The following is a 20,390-nucleotide window of genomic DNA, read 5'->3' as shown; positions in this document are numbered from 1 at the left end:
CCGTTTCTCACCACTGTCGTGGTATTTTAGTTTTTTTTCCTGTATGGAAATACTCACTGCGACCAGAATCTATCATATTGTGAGATATGCCCGGGAATCTGCACTTCTTTTATTGGCAATACCGCTTTTTGGAAGTCGTGGTGTCGCATACCAGCTCTTTCGTACGGAAGAGAGCTGCGTAGCCGCAAGGTTACAGAGTCCGCTTTGACAAACGAGTGGCTGTGCGCTCGAATTTCAACCAATCAAACATCCTTTCATCAAGCTGAATTCTTCAGTATCTCTTTTGACTCTTCTCCTAATAAAAATAAGTCCCTCAAATACCTAACACTAGTCTGAGTAACGTATGAAAGTTCTCTCCAGGAAATTGTAATTAGGCGATATTGTGGATTTATGGAAAGAGGCTCTGTATAGTAGAGCAGTAAGCTTGAAACGGAAGGGTGTTAGTTTTACCCAAGCACGAATATAAATGAAAAGCGTATCACTTACACCCACAAATACAATAACTATCGCTAACTGGGCACGCTTTAACTGGGCTTCTTTTTAACTGTGCGCTCGCTAACTGGGAAAATTCCCAGTTAAAAAGACAACAAACGTCAAATACCAAAACAAACGGCGGGTATGTAAAGGCCTAGAGTTACAGTTTAGCCGACTGACACTCAAAGCTTCAATCGAACTTTTGAGTCCTTTGTTTTTGGTAGAGTTAATGGTAAGTCCCATTCTCGTTGCTTTTGAAAGGCACAAATGCCTCTTTCACTGCTCTGCGGTTAATGCCGACGATATCAATATTATCCGCAAAGCTATCGCTTCTTTGCTTCTTTCACCCTCCAAGGCAATGTTGAACAACAGGCTCGAAAGCCCGTCATCCTACTTCGTTGGGCTTAACTAGATCGCATGCCGCCTTGAAGTCTATGAACAGATGATGAGTCTGTAAGTTTTCTTCTCTGAACTAGTCAAGGATTTGACGTAAGGTGAACATTTGGTCCGTTGTAGATCCCCGGAAACCGCAGTGGTACTTTCCCGACAAAGGCCTCAGTCTATGAAACAGAATGCGGGAGAAAATCTTTTAGGCAGAACTGAGGAGTGTTATGCCTCGATTATCACTGCAATCGAGTCGGTGGCCCTTTTTATAGATTGGTCAAATGAGTTCGTCCATCCTTTTCGCTGGTAGTTTGTCATCGGTTCAAAATTACAAGATGACCCGATGGATAGCACGCAACAGCTGCTCACTCCTGGCTTCAAAAATTTCGGCTGGGATGCCGTCCATTCCTGCTTCTTTATGTTTTTCAACTTTTTACAATCTTCCCTATTAGGGAATTAGGGAATCCCTAACATCGTCCAAGCTTGGCCTCATTTACATTCATTCATTCACAGCTTGTCCATCATCCTCAATTTATCTCCTGTTTCTGTCGACGACTCTATCCTCTTCACCGTTCAGCAACACCTCGAAATGCTGTTTCCATCGCTTGGTCACCAGTGTCTTATCGATTATCAGGTTCTTTTCCTTGTCGTTACACATGGCAAGGATTGGCACCGTATGGAAGCTAGCCTCCGCCTCCGCTGGAGAACGTTCACAGTGCTCACGTTTTTTGCGTTTATGAAGTCTCTTTTCGGCTGCTCTAGCCTCTCTATAACTCTCCCTAATCAGGCAGAACACACGATCTGCTACCACCATCGTGCGAGCACGGGCCTGGTTTTTCTCGTCTGTCACCTCTTCACACTCCGCGTCGTATCACGTGTTGTGTGTGGTTCATGCGGTCGTGCCCAACACCTCTCGCGCTGTATTGCTGATCGTATCGTGAATCGTGATATCGTTCAGTTCTCCAATCCGCTCATCAACTTTCCAAGTGTACACAGCAGCAACTCCGTCAGCTGACAACCTCTGGATGTCCAACCGTATTCTCCTCGAAGTGCTCGTCTTGTATACGTCGACCCTCGATATGGTCGACTTTAAAGCTAGGTTCGCTGTTGAGGTGTTGCCATTTGTGTGCAAAGGATGTATTATCCTGCTTTCCAGGAGCAGTAATGGCGGACAGTGTACGCAGCCCATTTCAACGTTTTCTCTAGGTCAAAGAACTTTCAATCGCAGTAACGGAGTAGAAAATATAACTACGTCGTAACGCAACTTCAACATACAATGGGCGTTTTGTTATTTAAATTTCGCCGTGCACCTGTGCGGACCAAATAAACAAAACTGTTTTTTAACGTTGCTATGCTACGTTGCAAAATTTTTATGTTTTTCACTTAGTTACTACGATTGAAAAATACAGAAAACGTTAAAATGGACTACGTGAACTGTCCGCTATTACCGCTCGTGGAAAACTGGATAGAATGCCATCCCTCTGGCTGCGGTTGGGTGAAATCTGCTCGAAATCGTTACAATGACAGTTCGCCCATATACCAACTGTCATTGTAGTGATTTGGAGCTATTTTTATTCTTCATTTAAAAATCGAAGGACAATGATATAAAATTTTACGTTTGCTCAGAAAATTACACTCCGTGAATAGCTAAACAACCCAATTCTCATTATTGGTAGCGTGTCCACCAACAATGGGACCAAAGAACTGCTCCCGTCTTTACGTCATGTCTTGGGCACTCTCCATATGTCCATATGTCATAGAACTTATCCTTCACATTATCAGGTTTACCGTTTGTCGATGCGATGTCGATGGTGGAAAAATTTGTTCGTCGCTTGTTAGTCTGTTCTCTGTGGTGAAACTTTAAAAAAATATCAGAAAGCATCGGCTGCAAAAAAGAATGGTATCTGTAAATATCAGGCTCCTATATAGGCTAAATAGTACATTCCGAATCATTAGATCGATATAGGATTGGTCGATCTTGGATCGATCTAAAGAGAATCGATCTTTTCCGCTCCGATCTTCGATTTTTTTGATCGATTTTTCAGCCCTGCAAAAATCGAAAAGATCGTTTACTTTTCGATTTGATCTTTTCGATCTTTTAAAAATTTAATTTATGTTTCAGCATGCAGCAATTTTTTTAGATCCAATTTTGAGTCATTGTCAGTGATCGTGTTTCGTTGTTTTATCGGGTTTTGAATGGTTGCGTGCGATTATGACATTATTATGCCTCCTTATAGTCCATTCCATTCCTGCAAAAAAATGCAACTGGTGACGAACTAGCAAATATGATATGATCGGCGTGCATTCAAATCGAACCAAGCTCCAAAAACATTATTTCGAGTAATCGGCGCTCAAAGTTCTAGGAAATTTTGGTTGTACAGTCGAATTTCGCTAGTTGCACTGAACCCGCAGCTCATCTAGTGAAAAATTTTCAGTCGTCGGGCTGAGCTGTCAAAGTTGCAAATCGATCAAAGAGCACACCGATTGTTTCTTGTTGTTAGGACTACAACTGGGAACGCAGAAAAGTTCTATAACACCGTTGAGTTGGTTGACAAACCGCAAAAGTTCAAAACCATTCGTTGAGAATGATCTTGCTTGTACTAATTTCTCTCCTACTTTTTTGGATATCTTCAATGTTTTCCATATTAATAGAGCTTCATTTGATGCCATGCAAAAGGTCAAATTTGCAAAGAAATACGAAAAGTGCAGCATAGGGCCAAATTCGAAATTGGGTCGTTTAAGCCACACATCACACATTTGAAGCCAAAAATGAGTGCTCAATAATAACGTGTTCTCAAATACTTTCAAAAATACGCATAGCTCTACGTTGCATTATTACGCCAGAAAACTTATATTGTTTTTCTAACAATTGATTAAAATATTGTTTGTTTACATTTATACTCAGCTTCATTTGTTTTTATTTGAATAAATTCTACTTTCTGCGTTAAAATGCATCCACAAACCCCTCAAACGAAAATCAACGTTATCAGAAATGATGTTTGGCTTCGATTTAGTTGGGCTATAGCCCAACGAGCGGGAGCCCAACTAAAACGTAACTCAACTAAACATAACCCAACGAGCGAAATTCGACTTTTATCTGGCGTATCACAGAAAACGAGGCGAGCGGCGAGTTACTCGCCTGACCAATTTTGGTATTACAGATGGCGACTCGGCTGGGTTTTGGACAAATAGCTCGCCTGCGAAACTGTTCGACTCAGTTGTCAGCAGCCAAGTTTCACTTGCGATCCCTAATACAACATTTTACCCGCCTCGTCAGTGACTTAATTTTCAAAAAAATGGGGCTTGGTCCGGACTGGTCGCACACCGACCATCTCATAATCATTGCTATCCTGTATCACATTCCACACGCAATAGAGAAAAAGTGTGATATTTTGACGTATGATTCTGCAATGTATTTTGAATGATGTTCCGACACGCTAACAAACACATAACCAAAGTTTTCAAATGATGTAAACTTTTAGGTATATTTCTTCAACAACCTTTCGAACTTGATAAAACAATCTATTCTATCTCCTGTGCATTATAACCACGGACGGTGCTATAACATTATAAACTTTAGTTCCAATCAGTTATGTCGTTTTCGTTTTTGCGGTGTAGCTACCCCGCGGACTACACTTTGTCCTATCACTGTTTTTTTTTACATTTTCCGGACTATCCCGGACTACCCTTTTTCTGTCCCGGACAGTCCGCGCAAGAAACAGAGTGCAGTTTTGAAGACACCAACACATTCACACGTATGTGTCAAAATCGGTTTGCTTTGATTATCGTTCTTCGCGTGTCTAACATCAGGTTGAATTTTATTTATTTTATTTTGTTATTTTGTCATTTTTCAGTAAATTGGCAAATTTTTCGTACAGCAGCACAAACGCGATAAAAGACAATGGCGATAATGACCAAAACAAAAGTGACAGCTACCTCTGGTATTATACGCACACCATTGCAACTGCTCGGAAAGTGTTTTTTTTAAGCTGCAAAGCGTAGTCCGGGTCGGGATAGTCCTGCCGTAAAAACGAATTCGACATTAGTATGAATTTCACAGCGCCGCAAAAAAGTGCTATAAAAGATCGATCCAGTTGAGATCGATTCCGCAGCTCCGATCTTTTGGGTGGATCGATCCAAGGACCGTTTGAATGAATCGATTCTCAAAATCGATCTTTCCCTGAGGATCGCCCAATCCTAGATCGATAACTCTGCCGACTGTGCTTGGTGTACCAATCGATTGCTGCAAGAACGAAGAAAATCCATCGAAAACAAACCGATCTATTTGCAATTAAAATTGGACATATTTTTAACTTTTTTCGTTTTTAGATTTTTATTTTGCATCTCTATGTAACTGAACTTCCTGAGAGGCGGAGTTCTACGTCAAAAATCAAAAGTTACGACAGAGTCGTTTTTTTCTCGATTTTCAGTTGAGACGGTAATAATGTTGTCTAGCCCCTTATAGCCAGTATCCTTTCAAAGGTATCGATACTGCTGCTCATCGCTAGTGACAAGTATCGATATCGATAAATCTCAGTGGTATAGTGTTGCCAGAGAAATTAAAACCTTTTGTTGAACGATGGAAACAATAAAAACCGCACGCATAAACAACTCGAGATATAATAACCTCTGATTTTTGTCATGAATGTTACATTTCGGCTTAAAACCGAGAGTTTGACAGACGGTACTCCGGTGAGATTTCGGCAAAATAAAACCGAAATCCAACAAAATGGAGTTACGCCGAGAACGAAGTCGAAAATCACCGGTTTGATGGAAAATGTTTTTAATGTTATGCTGACGGGCTAACGTCAATTTTGTGATTTATCCACACACCTTTCATTGAATGAAGCAAGGGGATGGCAACATGCTATTAGTCAGCCTATATACCAGAGAGACGCCGAGACACTCACCGTTAAGGCAACTGTCAACACCAAAACGGGCGATCTGTATAGTTTGCATTGCCCCCAAGTAACAAAACTGGTTTTATCAAAGTTTTATAGCGCAGTTTTGGCTGTATTAGTTGCTATAAAACTTTGATAAAACCAATATTGTTACTAGGGCCGTTATCCGTTTTGATGTTGACAGTTGCCTTAACGATGAGTGTCTCGGCGTCTCTCTGGTATATAGGCTGACTACATGCTATCTAGTTCCATGTAGTGATGGGAAATATCGCCCAGAACGGACATCGATAACAATCGATAATTCCGGGACTTTTATCGATATTATCGATAGGTATCGATAATTTGACAGCTAACGTTTGCGGTTAAAAAATTTTTTTTGAGATGATGAAAAAAAACTATTTCAGATGGCGATGAAAAAAAAACTATGACAGATAATTGAGTTGGATAAATTTCCCATGGAAGGTTGTCATGTTAGCTTCCTCACAAAAAATATTACGTCCTTGCGTGCAGCCTTTCGACAGTTAACCGGAACATTCGCCATGGCGGACGAAAACATGCGTGTGGCCATGTTTTTAAGCTCTTTCTGCGTTTTTTTCAATTCGTTTTTTTCAATTAGATCTTGCGCTTCAAACTTGCCCAGAAATTCTCGATGGGAAGCAGCTGGGGGACATTGAGCGGATTCGCCGACTTCGGTACCACATCAATATTCAGCCGCTCCATCTTCTCCAACGATCGCTACGAATAGTTGGCCGACGTCAAATCTGGCCAGAACACCGTGTCTTCGCGCTTATGGTATTTCTTGATGAACGACGCAACTTCTGTCAGGCACTTCGTACTCAGGGATGCCACATGTACATATTAATCTGTATTTTACAGATTTTTGGCCGAAGTAACGGTACAGAATCTGTATATACAGATATACAGATTTTCGTCGAAAAGTACAGATTTACAGATTTTTCGAAATTGACATTAATTTTAAAAATCAATCCAAATTTTATTTCATCAAATATTGAGCAAATTGAACATATTTTCAACTCCTCACACGTTTTAAGCTAAAAATTTCGTTTATGTACCATAAAAACTCAAAAAATACAAAGTTCTTTGTGTTTAAACAACACAGATTTTTTTTACAGATATTTTTGTTCCAGATACAGATGTTCAGATTTTTTCAAGGGAAAACAGACAGATTTAAATGTGGCAACCCTGTTCGTACTATAAATTTCCCCGTTCACGGCCAGCCCGGAGCGAAAGAAGAGCAATTTTGACATCCCTTTCTCGCTGATTGACAGCAACAGCCGCACCTTCTTGGGGAACTTGGTCTGTGAAATAAACCTTACCTCGATGCTCACTTCCTTCGTGGGAGAGGTAAAATACGGAGAGCCCTGCTAGTCGTTGCCATCCAGGGTGAGATAGGTCTAGTCGTCCAATACCACTGCCGCGTCGCGATTCGCCGGGAAAATTGACTTGACCATCTTCAACCGCTGTCGCTGCGTCATTGCCTGCAGCTCCAAGACCAGTGGACGGGGCTGCCGCTTCCTACATGTATGTCCATGTTCTCCAGATGCTTTTTCACTGTTTTAGAGCACGCACCAATCTCTCTGCCAAGTGCACGCAGCGATTTAGCCACTTTTCCCTCGGTCTTCCTCTTCAGCATCCTTGGAAGCTTCTTGTCGCTCAGGGTCGTTGGCCGTCCGGAATCGGGCTTTCTTTCGATGCTCTGATCGTTGTCCAATAGTGTCAAGATGTTGTAGATGCCAAAACCGACAAACCCGGGGTCCACAAAGTGCCGCACGATGTCCGTTTTTGACGCGGCGGGGTACCGTTCTTTGAACGCGCACACTTCTGAACGGAGTAGCTTCACTTTTTTCGCCATCACAGTTAGAGTTTGACTGATAGGGCTGTCAATTTTTTTTGCTTACTCATGGGTTACTATGATTCATTTTTTTTTACCGCAAACGTTATTCGACAAATGCAATTTTGCTATATAAATTTGTTAAAAACAGAGACAGTGATGGCCCAAACAGAATGGATACGTTGCGTTGCGTTGACGTCAATGTGACAGTAAATGTATGGGCTAACTGTCAAATTGCCGCAAACGCAGCCGCAACGTATCCATTGTGTTGAGGCCTTGAATGACAAATCTTACGATACTGCAAATGAAAATTCAAACAACCGGACGAGTTAAACAGTTTGTTTTGGAAAGTCTTCGGGTTTTACGCCGAGAGTGCTTTCTACGGAGTAGTTTCAAGCCGAAGTTTATTTTGAAGGTTGTATAATAAGGGAAATAATTGAAGCAGGCAAAATTCTGCAAATTTTTAAATGGCCAAAACTACACGAAAAATGAATCAATTCTGACAAAACAGGTTTCATTTTACTGGAAAACTGTCCTAGTTTCCTAGTGTTACTTGAGAACTGGACGTGATCAAGGTTCACTGGAAATGTTTCGGATTTCCGGAGTGTGTGCCAAAGTGTACATTTTTGCAACGCGTAGAACTTTTTATGATATTCTGTTTCACTTAGGTTTATATGTTGTCAATAAATAAGAATTTATTTCGGGTTCATTGGTAGCCAAAGATTGGAAATTCGCCAAGGAATCATCGAGGTATGAATTTATTAAGTATGGGTGTTGATTTTGGCGGTTTTTTCCCTGTTGAGTACTAATTCTCTTTGAGCTTGCAGCACTCTAGCAGAATTCAATCGAACATTGTGGGTGTGTAGGTCATAGAGCAATTTATCTGGATTAACATTTAAATAGATCAGATTATTTTCACACGGATTTTCTCTAAAAGGTTATTTATGCAGATTTTCAAATTAACGCGGTTTATCAAGCGGATTTTTGAATTAACATGGTTTTTTCACGAGGCATGTATCCCCCGCGTAAGAAAACCTAACTGTATTTGAACCTTTTTCTCATGAATCAATATATCTTAGTAAAAATTATCTGAACTTTCCTTCGAAAATATAAAAAAATGAGTTTAAGATCCTACTCTGAAAAAAATATAATTTTAAGAACAAAAAAGGATTTTAGAAAATATCGGTGATCTCAGATTTTTTTGAATGAAGTGTTTTAGATAGACAATTTAGTTGTCTAAAACGCTCTATGCGTTGCAAAAATGTACACTTTGACACACACTCTTGAAATCCGAAACATTTTCGGTGTAGGTAGGTCACACCAAGTTCCCAAGTAATACTAATATAATACTGTTTTCCAGTGAAATGAAACCAGTTATCAAAATTGATTCATTTTTCGTAAAGTTCTGGCCATTTAAAATCCGAGAGAATTCTATTTATCTCAATTATTTTGTCTACCTCCTGTATACATCAGGATATTTTTTTGGCGCAACAATTTCGTTGATTTGGATTTTTAGTGGAACTAAAAATTGTTTGTTGGGTAACAGATACTTTATACTTAAACAGTTCCAAGTTAAACTAAACAATTACCAATAGACTGCCGCTATGCATGTCCATCATATTATAAGAGTTGACGAGCCAAAGAAAATGCATTTTATTACAATTTCGTATCATTGCTCCAAAGTTCTCCAGTACTAAGTTGTCGAATTCATCTGTTCTTAGGAAACTAAAAACTATCAATACCTTTTTAGTTACCTATATTTCTCAGAAACTCAGTGACACCCGGGGCGAACCGTTACACCACCCCCAACAATGCTAAATCTTGTCGAATAGCAGCACCCAACAATTACCTAGCGGCAAAAGCAACTCCTGGGGTAGGGTAGGTGAGGTCTCCTTCTTTTGGGTCTCCTCCAGTAACCAGCCGCACTGACTTGTGCTCACCCTTATAATATCGATAATTATCGTTAACGTCAAAAAATAACGATAATATCGATGACCAGCATTTATCGATATTATCGATAAGTTTCCCATCACTAGTTCCATGTTGAATGAGTGAAGAGTCTTCCCGACAAAAGTAGGGATACCATCCGTCCTGATTTAGCAGGACATGTCCTGATTTTGAGACCCTTTTTTGACGTCCTGATTCATTTTTCACTTTCTGGCATTTGTCCTGATTTTCATAAGATTTTCAATTTTGTAGTGTGATAAAAATATGCAGAATTTTTCAAAATCAATAACTTTTTTGATTCCAGAACACAACGGTCACAACGGACGATTTTGTTTTTGGTTGAATCTTAGTGAAGTGACGAGAGACATCTTTTAGGTATTGTAACCGTTTAACATTTGGCTTTACTCTGGAAGGTCGAAATTTTTTTTCCAATGTTTAGAGTAAAGTAAGGTGTTGCTATTGATTAAAGTTTGTTTGAAGAATTATTTTGCATGTTGTGGTTGCACATATAGTGTATTACATTGTTGGCAGCTAGGAACGTGAATGCCCTCACTAAATCGGTGGTAAGTTTTTCTCAGCATGTACTGAACCGATTTGGCTGATTTTTTAGCATGTATTAATGGATTATCTAACTTGTTACATAGCCGTTTTTGAAATTTCAAAAAATTGACAAAATGGCGGCCATTTTGGTAAAAATTAGCTTTTTTCATAAAAAAAATCACTTTAAAAAATCATATATCATTGAAAAAATTAGATATTGAAAAACGGCTAGTAAGATAATCCATTTTTACATGCTGGAAAAAATTCAGCCAGATCGGCTCAGTAGATGCTGAGAAAAACTTACCACAAGTTAAAAAACCATGGTTTCGCGAAAAACGCTGCCAATAGCGTAATACTCACTATATTTGCACCGATGACACACAAAATATATCTTCAAACATTCCTTAGTCAATAGCCAAAATACCCGAACACTTCACTTTACCCTAAACATCCAGCAACAAAATTTTTTTTTAGACTTTCCACTTAGCCCCTTCTAAACGGTTAGTTTAATTTTAAACAGTTTACATGTGCTGACCATCTGCTTATAAATTCAAAGCTGCGTAATAATATTGGGTCGTTTGAGAAATATGTTGAACAAGTAAAGAAGTATTTTGGTGTTTTTTCGAGGTGCAAATCACATTTAACGTGGTAAAATAATTTAAACTTCGAAGAACAGGTTAGCTCAAATTTGTACCAAAAAAAGGTGTCCTGATTTTTAACTTCGACCAGATGGTATCCCTAGACAAAAGTGATAAGTATATGGAACTTTTGCTTGGCGTCTGCCTCGGGGCTTTATTTTTAAATAAAGCCCCGATATGTTGCCTACTATCAAACGTGTAGAGATTAGATAGGGCTGCCATCCCCTTGGAATGAAGGTAGCTAAAGAGTTAAATCTTATATGCATGATTTTGCCGAGAGGTGCTTGCAACAAATTAACTGATAATCACTTTTCAGAATATTTAGATAGTGATTAGGCTTTAGTACAGTGGTGCCCAACCGAGGGTCCGCGGTCGGCAAGGGGGCGGCGAAGCTCTTTGTAAATTTGACAGGTAATTATAATTCCTCTCTAGATATCTCTGTTAAAGCGGATTTACAACTCTTCGGCGTATTAGGACTAAGACGTGAAACGACTGAAACTTGCAGAACGATATGCGACTATAACACAACTTGTATCTGAAATTCTTTTGGGAGGCCGCGAAGCTCTCTGCTTTGCAAAGGGGGCCGCGGAGCTCTTTGTTTTGTAAAAGGGGCCGCGGAGCCAAAAAGGTTGAAAACCACTGTTTTAGTAGTTAGTATACAACTGGGTTCTACTGGAAGTAGACAATTTTGTAAAGCTTATTTTTCAGAGGATTTTAAATTCGTAGTCGAAGGTATAAGGTCGGAAATGATTCATGGGAAGCTATGCGCACTGCAACTTCACATTTTTATGAATTAGATGCACGATTTGGAGTTTGCACTCGAATAGAAATCTGTTCACATTGAAAGAAAAAAAATCTTTGTTAATAAACCCTAGCTTTATTTGCGATTATTACTTTCAATTTATACTGGCTAGTTTAGAACTGTTCCACTCTGTCGCTCCGGTACAAGTGATAGTATTACGATTTAACTACTTTTTAATGTACGCGTTTGCTTTGCTGGATGTTTCAATCAATTATAGTATCAATAAGCTTATTGAATGGAGAATATTGTTTGTATAGTTTGTTTTGAATTTTAGGGTTTCGTTCAGCCATTTCTCTTCTCCTAACGGAACAACACCGCGACTGATGCGTTTTGTGTAAACTTGAAAAGCATTCTGAAAAGTTAACAAATAGTAGTAGACTGGGAGAACGGCTCGTACTCGTACGCATATATAAAACTGGCGTTGACAGCAGGAATTCCCGTTAACCGCTCCGTACCTATTAAACACACCATTCCACATGATTACCACGGCGGTGGCTGCTGCTGACAGAATAGTTTTAGTAGATTTGAATAATTCCAGACTCCAGCAGTTTTTGAATTTTGGATGCCACTTCAGGATTCTTGAGATGTCTAAAAGATCAGAAAATTTAATTGTTGTCCTTAACTTACAAATACTTTAAAAACTCACTCTTGCACCGCCTTCGGGTCACTCTGCATCTGATCAAGAATAACTCGCATTGCGGGATCCTTTAAAATTTGTTGCACTTCGGGATCGTGCATGGCTTTTTTCCATACTTCTTTCGGATCCGAATGTACCGCCATTGTGCAAGTTCGGTATCCTTCTAGGGCTTCTGCGTTGTTGGGATCAATTTCGAGCGCCTTCTGGTAAGCAGTCAACGCTCCCGAACTGTTTTGCATTACCTGCAGAATTTTACCTTTACGGATCCAGCCTTTGATAAAGGTTTCATCCAGTTTGCAGCACATTTCACAATCTTTAAGGCCCAAGTCGAAAGCGGCCAGTTTCGTATAACACGCCGCTCGATTGCTGTACAATTTGGCATCGTCTGGATTACGATGAATTGCTTCCGTGTAGTGTTTAACCGCTGTACTGTAATCGCCCTGTTTGAAGAATTGATTACCCTTCTCCTTCTCTTCCTCAGCCCTGGCTGGGTCAATGTATGCCAATCTTTCTTGTTCCTTGATTTGCTTTTCGGTGTCGCTTAACAACGCCTTCACATCGGGCGTTCTGTACTCGGAAAGACTTTTTTCGAAGTAGGTTTTCGCAGATTTGTAATCTTCTAGCTTACGATAGGAGTTTCCGATGCGGGTGAAGGCCTTCGCTATTAGTTTATAATCTGCCCTATTTTCGCGACCAACCTCGACAGCTTTTTCACATTCGGCGATACATTTCTGGTACTCTTTTTGTTCGAAATACACTGCCGCAATATTATTGTGGAATGTAATATCCGTAGGATCATGTTGCAGTGCCGCACGGTAGCGATCCAACGCGGTTTCAAAATCCTTTTTCTTGTACGCCTCGTTTCCTTGTTCTTTCGACTTGCGGGCTAGCTTCTTGTTTTCTGGAAGATTCTCTTCCTCTTTGGATGCCATTCTCGTGGTTATGACAAATTCACTGTTGCAAAATAGCACAATAATTCAAACGACCGCTATATGCTGTGTTCTTGATCTTCGATAAAGACGAATCCTTTATCCTCTGAGAAGAATATTGCTGCAAGCTGCGAAATGATATAACCGGTATTAGAATCGCAAATGAACTAACAGCCAGCCAGATGCTAAAAAGTCGTAAAACTGATTCGAACAATCGAGAATGGAAACATGCGCTGTGTGTCAAAAGAGGGCAACCATAGTTGAAAAGAAAGAGACGAACGTTTCGAGAACTGTCAAGAAAAATCCCGAAAGGGCGAAATCTTTCAGGCGAATTCAAACTGACACTGACAGATGGTGTCAGTCAGGCGTGCAATGTTGCCATTGTAAATAATTTATTAATTTGAGGCAATTTTATCAGCTTCTTAGGTTCTTTAAACAAAACACCTAAAACACTATTAGATGGTGTTTTAGCCAGATTTTTTGAAAAATGTCTGCAACTGCTTGAAAAACCGAAAAAAACTGCTTGAAATCTGAAAAAATGTATCCGTGATTCGGAAAATTATCGCTCGCGCAAAGTCTTCAAAAATCTACGCGAATATAAGGAGACTCTAGCAAAAATCTGCAAACTATGAAAAATCTGCAAATCAACTAAAATCTGCACACGGACTCTCGAAATTTGCGTTTTGCATCTGCACATCTGGTATTCCTGATTAGAAGAGCTGTGAACTAAGAGTAAATTTGCGGTTGATAAATCATATTGTTAGTAGAAATTCAAATCAAATATAGGAGCATAAATATTTCTGTGTTCCACTTTACTGCAATTCAAATATTGTTTACCATTGCCACTATGTACTACTTACACTGTAATTAAATGCCACGATTACTTCAAGTGTTTTTGCACTAGACTCGATTCGTCACGTCACACTGCAAATTGAAGTGATTTAGTGTTGATTTCACAATGATTAACACTTTCTAATGAAATGATCTTGCGTCAAAAACTGTTCAATGGAAATCACCATCATATTATAATCAATATCTCTTGAATTTGCACCACTGTTCAAATTAATTGAATTACAGCTGCGATTCCAATTGACAAATGTCAAAAACATAAAACGAAACAAAAATAGTCGCGATGGCGAAAGGCGCAAGCAGCACATTCTCCCAGGAGATTAAAAATTTGTTTGGAAGTAAGTTCTATTGAATCTTTGATATTAATAAAATAATAATAAAACAACTCTTTTACAGATCCCGAAATCGAATACACCGACACAGCGACAGTGGTCATTTTGTAATCAAATTGAAAACCTAGAATAAAATAAAATTGAAAAATCCAAAATAAACAGAAACCTTTTAAATTTATTGTGATTAGCAGATAATATCCAAATGACCAACATTTTGTATCTCAAACATAAGAATATCAAAAAAGATGAACATAACAACAGAAAATCAAGTGATTTGCTGTTGATTTCACCGTTCTTTGCATTAACATGTTTCGAAGGATTTTCTTTTCACTTTGGAATGTTCGGCAAGTAGTGCGAATTCAACAGCAAATCACTTCACTTCGACGTGAAATTTTTTTACAGTGTAGTATTACAGATAAAAAACAATTTAATTTAATTCGCTGTCGTCCCCAAATACATTACAATTATTTCATTATTACTTCTATATTTCGCGACCGAATATTTTTCATGGGCCTGTATTTTTATTTGTGAGAAACTGGGAAAACCCTGAAGAGTTTTTTGAATATTAGAGTAGTTCTTTTGTTGAAGGCTCTCAAACTTCCAAAATTCTTGGCACCTCTGCTGACTAAGCGTCACAGAGGTTATGTTCGGTCGGATGATAATAAATAATGACATATTTTTAAATACATAATCCATAATACCACATATTACTAGAATTCGTTGTAGCTTTGCCTATTCTAAGACACTAATTAATTGCTAAACACTACGGAAGCAAACTGACTCATAATACTATAGTATACGGAAACAAACTTACTTATAACTGAACTGCTAATTTCGAGTTAAAAACCACTCTATTGTCACTTTTCTATTAATGTACACAAACACAACGTTTATAGCAGCAAGATATATTGTTCTTCGCACTATTTGTAAGTTCAATCGATACAACGTGAGAATAAAATATTTTTGATTGTTTTCGCCTAAGACAAGACGCGACAGCTGGCTTCTTATTTTTCTTTTCGTAACGGCCGTCATCCCCGTCGAAATTTTTTTGAACGTTCCATACCGTTGATGCCAGACTGTTATTTTTAACAACTTCTGCAGGTCAATGAAAATAAAACAAATTAAAATTGCAATATATAGGCGAATAACACTCAATTCTTATTTATTTTTTTATGTTCAATAAAGCATACTTCTACTATCAAATTTTTTCTTCCTAATTTTCTTGGTACCCAAATTTTTTCTTTCTAAATTTCTTGGAATTCAACCGAAATAGTAATAAACGATTAATCAATGCATTTTTAAAGTTATAACAGTGAAATACATTACTCGGTAATATCATGTACCTTGCATACTTTTGCATCATTATTTATGAACAATTATAATAGCTAAATTATGACTCTCCAGCATCACTGCTTTACAGTGAAAAGTAACCTCGCTGTATTTTCTACGTGACGATTGCGTTATCGAATTCAGCCAATCAGCAGCCGGTTCAAATTGCTTGAATGCAACGGTGACCAGCTGTCACGTCTTGTCTTAGGTTTTCGCGTGGTATTTTTCCTTCGTAGTGAACAACGTTACGGCGTTATGCGATCAGCTGTCCGCAAAGTTGCCAGAAGTGGTTCATTGACGAGTTTACAACTAAACCAGGGCCCTGAAGTGTTTTGCCTAAATATCTAACAATTCGCTAACCAGCTCCAAAATCAACGGAATCGCTAAACTGCGAATTGGGTTGTTTAGCTATATCAGTTTTACAGCATAGTCCTGGTTGGTTTACGTTAACACCTATTCGATATTGTGATTCGACATGCGTTCGATATATCGAATAAATTATACCAACTGTCATTGTAGCGATTTGAACCGATTTTTTATTTTTCATTTAAAAATCGAAGGACAATGATACTCAATTTAAAAAAATCAGGTTTTGCTCAGAAAATTACATTCTTTTACTTGATATATAAAAATCAGAAATCCGTGAGAAGCTAAACAACCTAATTGAATATTAGCGTCGCTAATTAGCGATTAGCGAATGAGAAACGAATGTTACACTCAAAATTGGTCTAGACAGTTGGTTAGTTGTTGTTAAATAAAACAGAAGTTGGATAAGAGATTCTTTAATTTTAAAATGAATTGTGATCCAAGCCGTAAACCCAGAAAGCGCAAGTTTTATAATCGTATACTGACATTTTTTTTATTTCCCCCGATCCGTGTCGCGTAAAAAAACGCGTAAATTCCGGAATCCGCGTAAAACAACCGCGTAAATTCCGGAATTCGCGTAAAAAACCGCGTAAATTCCGGAATCCGCGTAAAAAACCGCTTTAATTCTGAAATCCGAGTGAAGAGAAACCGAAATCCGCGCAAAAAAAAAACACCGCGTAAATTCCGGAATCGCGAGTACAAATGAATTTGAGCCCAGGACATGAGTTCATTGTCATATACTGTTACTCCATATAGGGATGTCAATGGCTCGGTAAAAATAAATCTGAATCGCAGACAGACGTCCAAGTTGAGTTCCAAACTTGTGTAAAGTTTTTTGTAGTAGCAATCCGTAACCAGATAGCGCTACCAGTACCGCCAGCCTCGTACACCAGCGATAAAAAATGTATTGTAGCGATAAGGTCACCAGGCGGGGCTAGTGTACAAGTGATTTATAACGCAATTTACTTTGAAAATTTACACGGAAATTTTGATCAATGTTGTTCTTGCTTGGACGTCTGTCTGTGTCTGGATGTTTTATAAATCCACAATGAATACAAAAAATGTTTACGTTGAATATTTTTCAAAGCACCGCGATACTTTTTAGCTATAACAATATTTATTACTAAGAGATATTTTTCTCACCTGGTTCAAATGAACAGTTCGTTCTGGTTTCCTTTGACACTATCACAGCTTCGTATCCGTTTCTCCCTTTCAGGTGCCTACCACTGGGTATAGTATACACTAAGGTCGCTTTTTACGCGGTTTTTTTACGCGGATTCCGAAATTTACGCGGTTTTTTACGCGGATTACGGAATTTACGCGTTTTTTACGCGGATTCTGGAATTTTCGTGGTTCTTTTTACGCGGATTCCGGAATTTACGCGGTATTTTTTTTACGCGGATTTTGGTTTCTCTTCACTCTGATCGCAAAAATAAAAATTCCGGAATTTACGCGGTTTTTTTACGCGGATTCCGGAGTTGACGCGGTTTTTATACGCGGATTCCGGAAATTACGCGTTTTTTTACGCGGATTCCGAAATTGACGCGGTTTTTTTACGCGGATTCCGCAATTTACGCGGTTTTTTTACGCGGCATGTATCCCCCGCGTAAAAAGCAACTTTAATGTATTCTGATTCTGATTCTGAGACATTATCAAAAATTAAATCCGATGTGTGAAAACCAGATAGCGCTACCAGTACCGCCAGCCTCGTACACCAGCGATAAAAAATGTATTGTAGCGATAAGGTCACCAGGCGGGGCTAGTGTACAAGTGATTTATAACGCAATTTACTTTGAAAATTTACACGGAAATTTTGATCAATGTTGTTCTTGCTTGGACGTCTGTCTGTGTCTGGATGTTTTATAAATCCACAATGAATACAAAAAATGTTTACGTTGAATATTTTTCAAAGCACCGCGATACTTTTTAGCTATAACAATATTTATTACTAAGAGATATTTTTCTCACCTGGTTCAAATGAACAGTTCGTTCTGGTTTCCTTTGACACTATCACAGCTTCGTATCCGTTTCTCCCTTTCAGGTGCCTACCACTGGGTATAGTATACACTAAGGTCGCTTTTTACGCGGTTTTTTTACGCGGATTCCGAAATTTACGCGGTTTTTTACGCGGATTACGGAATTTACGCGTTTTTTACGCGGATTCTGGAATTTTCGTGGTTCTTTTTACGCGGATTCCGGAATTTACGCGGTATTTTTTTTACGCGGATTTTGGTTTCTCTTCACTCTGATCGCAAAAATAAAAATTCCGGAATTTACGCGGTTTTTTTACGCGGATTCCGGAGTTGACGCGGTTTTTATACGCGGATTCCGGAAATTACGCGTTTTTTTACGCGGATTCCGAAATTGACGCGGTTTTTTTACGCGGATTCCGCAATTTACGCGGTTTTTTTACGCGGCATGTATCCCCCGCGTAAAAAGCAACTTTAATGTATTCTGATTCTGATTCTGAGACATTATCAAAAATTAAATCCGATGTGTGAAATTTGGATTAATTTTTGCAGTGTTTTGGATAAGATTGGACATACTCTCAGGAAAAAGGAATATAGGTATCTCAATATAAAGCTTTGGAAAAATCCAAAAGCCTAATTTCATAGCAGTCGTATGTCTTGCGAAAAAAAAAACTAATAAACAGGTAATAAATAGATTTAGAGTAATATAAAAAATTATGATCTAAAACATTGTAAAAAACATTCCGATAATCCGATATATCGTAACTTGTCTATTTGTATATTTTTACGAAAAGCTTAGGTTCAAACGAACATTGAAATTTCACATTTAAAATGCATTTTTTAGGTTGCACCTCCCAAAAACATTTTGTAAACTATCTTCACTCTAAATTCTTTGTTATTTTTGACGTAGGACTACGTCTAACCGCACTATATTGAGCTACATTTCGCGAAAACTAAAACCAAGATGTAACGTCGGAATGAAAGATTTCAAACGGTTATACTGATGTAACCACATGATGGATCACAATAATCAATATGTCGTTGGATTGATAAAATGATGGACAATTTTGTGATTCTTCAATTTTCATTATCACTTCATTGTTAAACAGTGAAAATTGAATAAAAGTTTTAAGGTCGAATTTTCACCAACAATGCACCAATCATATGCGAGCACGCCTGGCACAGACTTCATGAATAAACACCAACTGACTGCTGTGATATCCTGTATAGCAGTGGCAAAAAAAATTGACAGAATCTCCCCGTCCCAATAGGTCAACTAATGTTAGCTTCCATGAGCCTAGACTATTTTGATGTCTTGAAGGTAAAGCTTTTTTGGAAAGTTCGTAACCACCTCCACTATCAGACAGTATTACATTCTGCTGTTAATAAATATGTTAATGTTAATAAAACTGATGTCTTGAAGGAGATGGCACAGGCAACAGTACTGCACTGAGCAATGTATGAACAGAGCACTGGTTTTTCGTCGTCTATCAGTGCAGAAAAACTCAATATTAATTTTTGTGCTGTCAAGCCAAGTGAAAACTACATTGCCGCTGTTGACGCACAGTGGGGCATGGAACACAATCGAAATGCCGTTTGAAGTGTCTTCTTCTTCTTCTTGTTCCGTATAGCAGTATCATAAATTAGGGTGATCAAGATTTTAGATGCTATCAAGTATTTGACTTTTTTATTTTTGTAGATAGAAAACCTGATTCTACAATTTTATAGCTCCATTAATTTTAAGTAACTTTGTAAAAAAAAGTTTTTCTCTGAAACATTGCTATTGAGCTCTAGACCTAAATTTCCCCCTAAATTTGGTTTCTGGACCATTGTGAATGTTAAAGAGAATATTTTTTCTTCTAAGATAGAGTGCTTCAAAGTAATAATTAAAATACAGACCCCGTTAGATTTTGGCAACATGCCAGAATTTTTCTGTTGCCAAAATCGAACCATGCCAATAATGAACGGTTCTTTTTTCATGCCTTTTTGACTTTTCAATTGGTCAAAGACGACCCTAACAGTAGAAATGGCCACCAATGAACTAGTTTTAGTTCCAAGTCGTTTGAGGTGTCGCTTGATGAATTTGGGCTTACGACCTAGATACTTGATATTACCACCCGAACTGAAATACCTTCCTTTTGGAAGATGTTGAGCATAAATTGGTTGAAATAAATCAAGCAAACTACAAAAGTAAAACGAGCTCAAATCAAACATAACTTCAAAATAAAAATATAAAAATATTGTAGTCCTACGTCAACTATGCGGTCGTATCTTGGATACCACCCTCCTACTATTTTTTTTGTAAAAAATAAACAAAAAAAAAGAAAACAACGAAGGTCTGTGCTATCACAGACAAACCGACGTGCCTCTTCGAAGAAAAATCCTGAAAAATCTTCGTCCTTATTCGAAACGGTACATTCGTGCACCACCATGTGAGCTT

At 38.4% G+C, this 20,390-nt stretch overlaps 1 protein-coding gene across 3 annotated transcripts; it reads right to left on the bottom strand.

The window, feature by feature from the left end:
* Positions 1-11,593: 11,593 nt before the first annotated feature.
* LOC129729641 (stress-induced-phosphoprotein 1) lies at positions 11,594-15,291 on the bottom strand. 3 transcript variants are annotated; one of them, XM_055688363.1, is made up of 4 exons: positions 15,100-15,291; positions 13,965-14,028; positions 12,185-13,232; positions 11,594-12,126 (listed from the first exon to the last, which is right to left on the bottom strand). In XM_055688363.1, exons 3-4 carry the CDS (start codon positions 13,105-13,107, stop codon positions 12,054-12,056), a joined length of 996 nt encoding a protein of 331 aa, XP_055544338.1. In that variant the 5' UTR covers positions 13,108-13,232; positions 13,965-14,028; positions 15,100-15,291; the 3' UTR covers positions 11,594-12,053. The 3 variants fall into 3 exon arrangements, with proteins under 3 accessions (XP_055544338.1, XP_055544337.1, XP_055544336.1); XM_055688362.1 differs by lacking the exon at positions 13,965-14,028; XM_055688361.1 differs by lacking the exons at positions 13,965-14,028; positions 15,100-15,291 and having other exon boundaries at positions 12,185-13,343.
* Between the last annotated feature and the right edge of the window lie 5,099 nt (positions 15,292-20,390).

The sequence above is a fragment of the Wyeomyia smithii genome, chromosome 3 (genome assembly GCF_029784165.1).
Source record: "Wyeomyia smithii strain HCP4-BCI-WySm-NY-G18 chromosome 3, ASM2978416v1, whole genome shotgun sequence".
Classification (NCBI taxonomy): Eukaryota; Metazoa; Arthropoda; class Insecta; order Diptera; family Culicidae; genus Wyeomyia; species Wyeomyia smithii.
Note: the sequence above shows the minus strand (reverse complement) of the source record. Positions and strands in the feature narration are given on the sequence as shown.

What these genes read in the sequence shown, in the direction of transcription:
- LOC129729641 (XM_055688363.1), bottom strand. Translation starts at nt 13,107, where the DNA reads ATGGCATCCAAAGAGGAAGAGAATCTTCCAGAAAACAAGAAGCTAGCC. An exon ending in GACCCGAAGGCGGTGCAAGA is followed by an intron (nt 12,127 to 12,184) that starts GTGAGTTTTTAA and finishes CTGATCTTTTAG; the next exon opens with ACATCTCAAGAATCCTGAAG.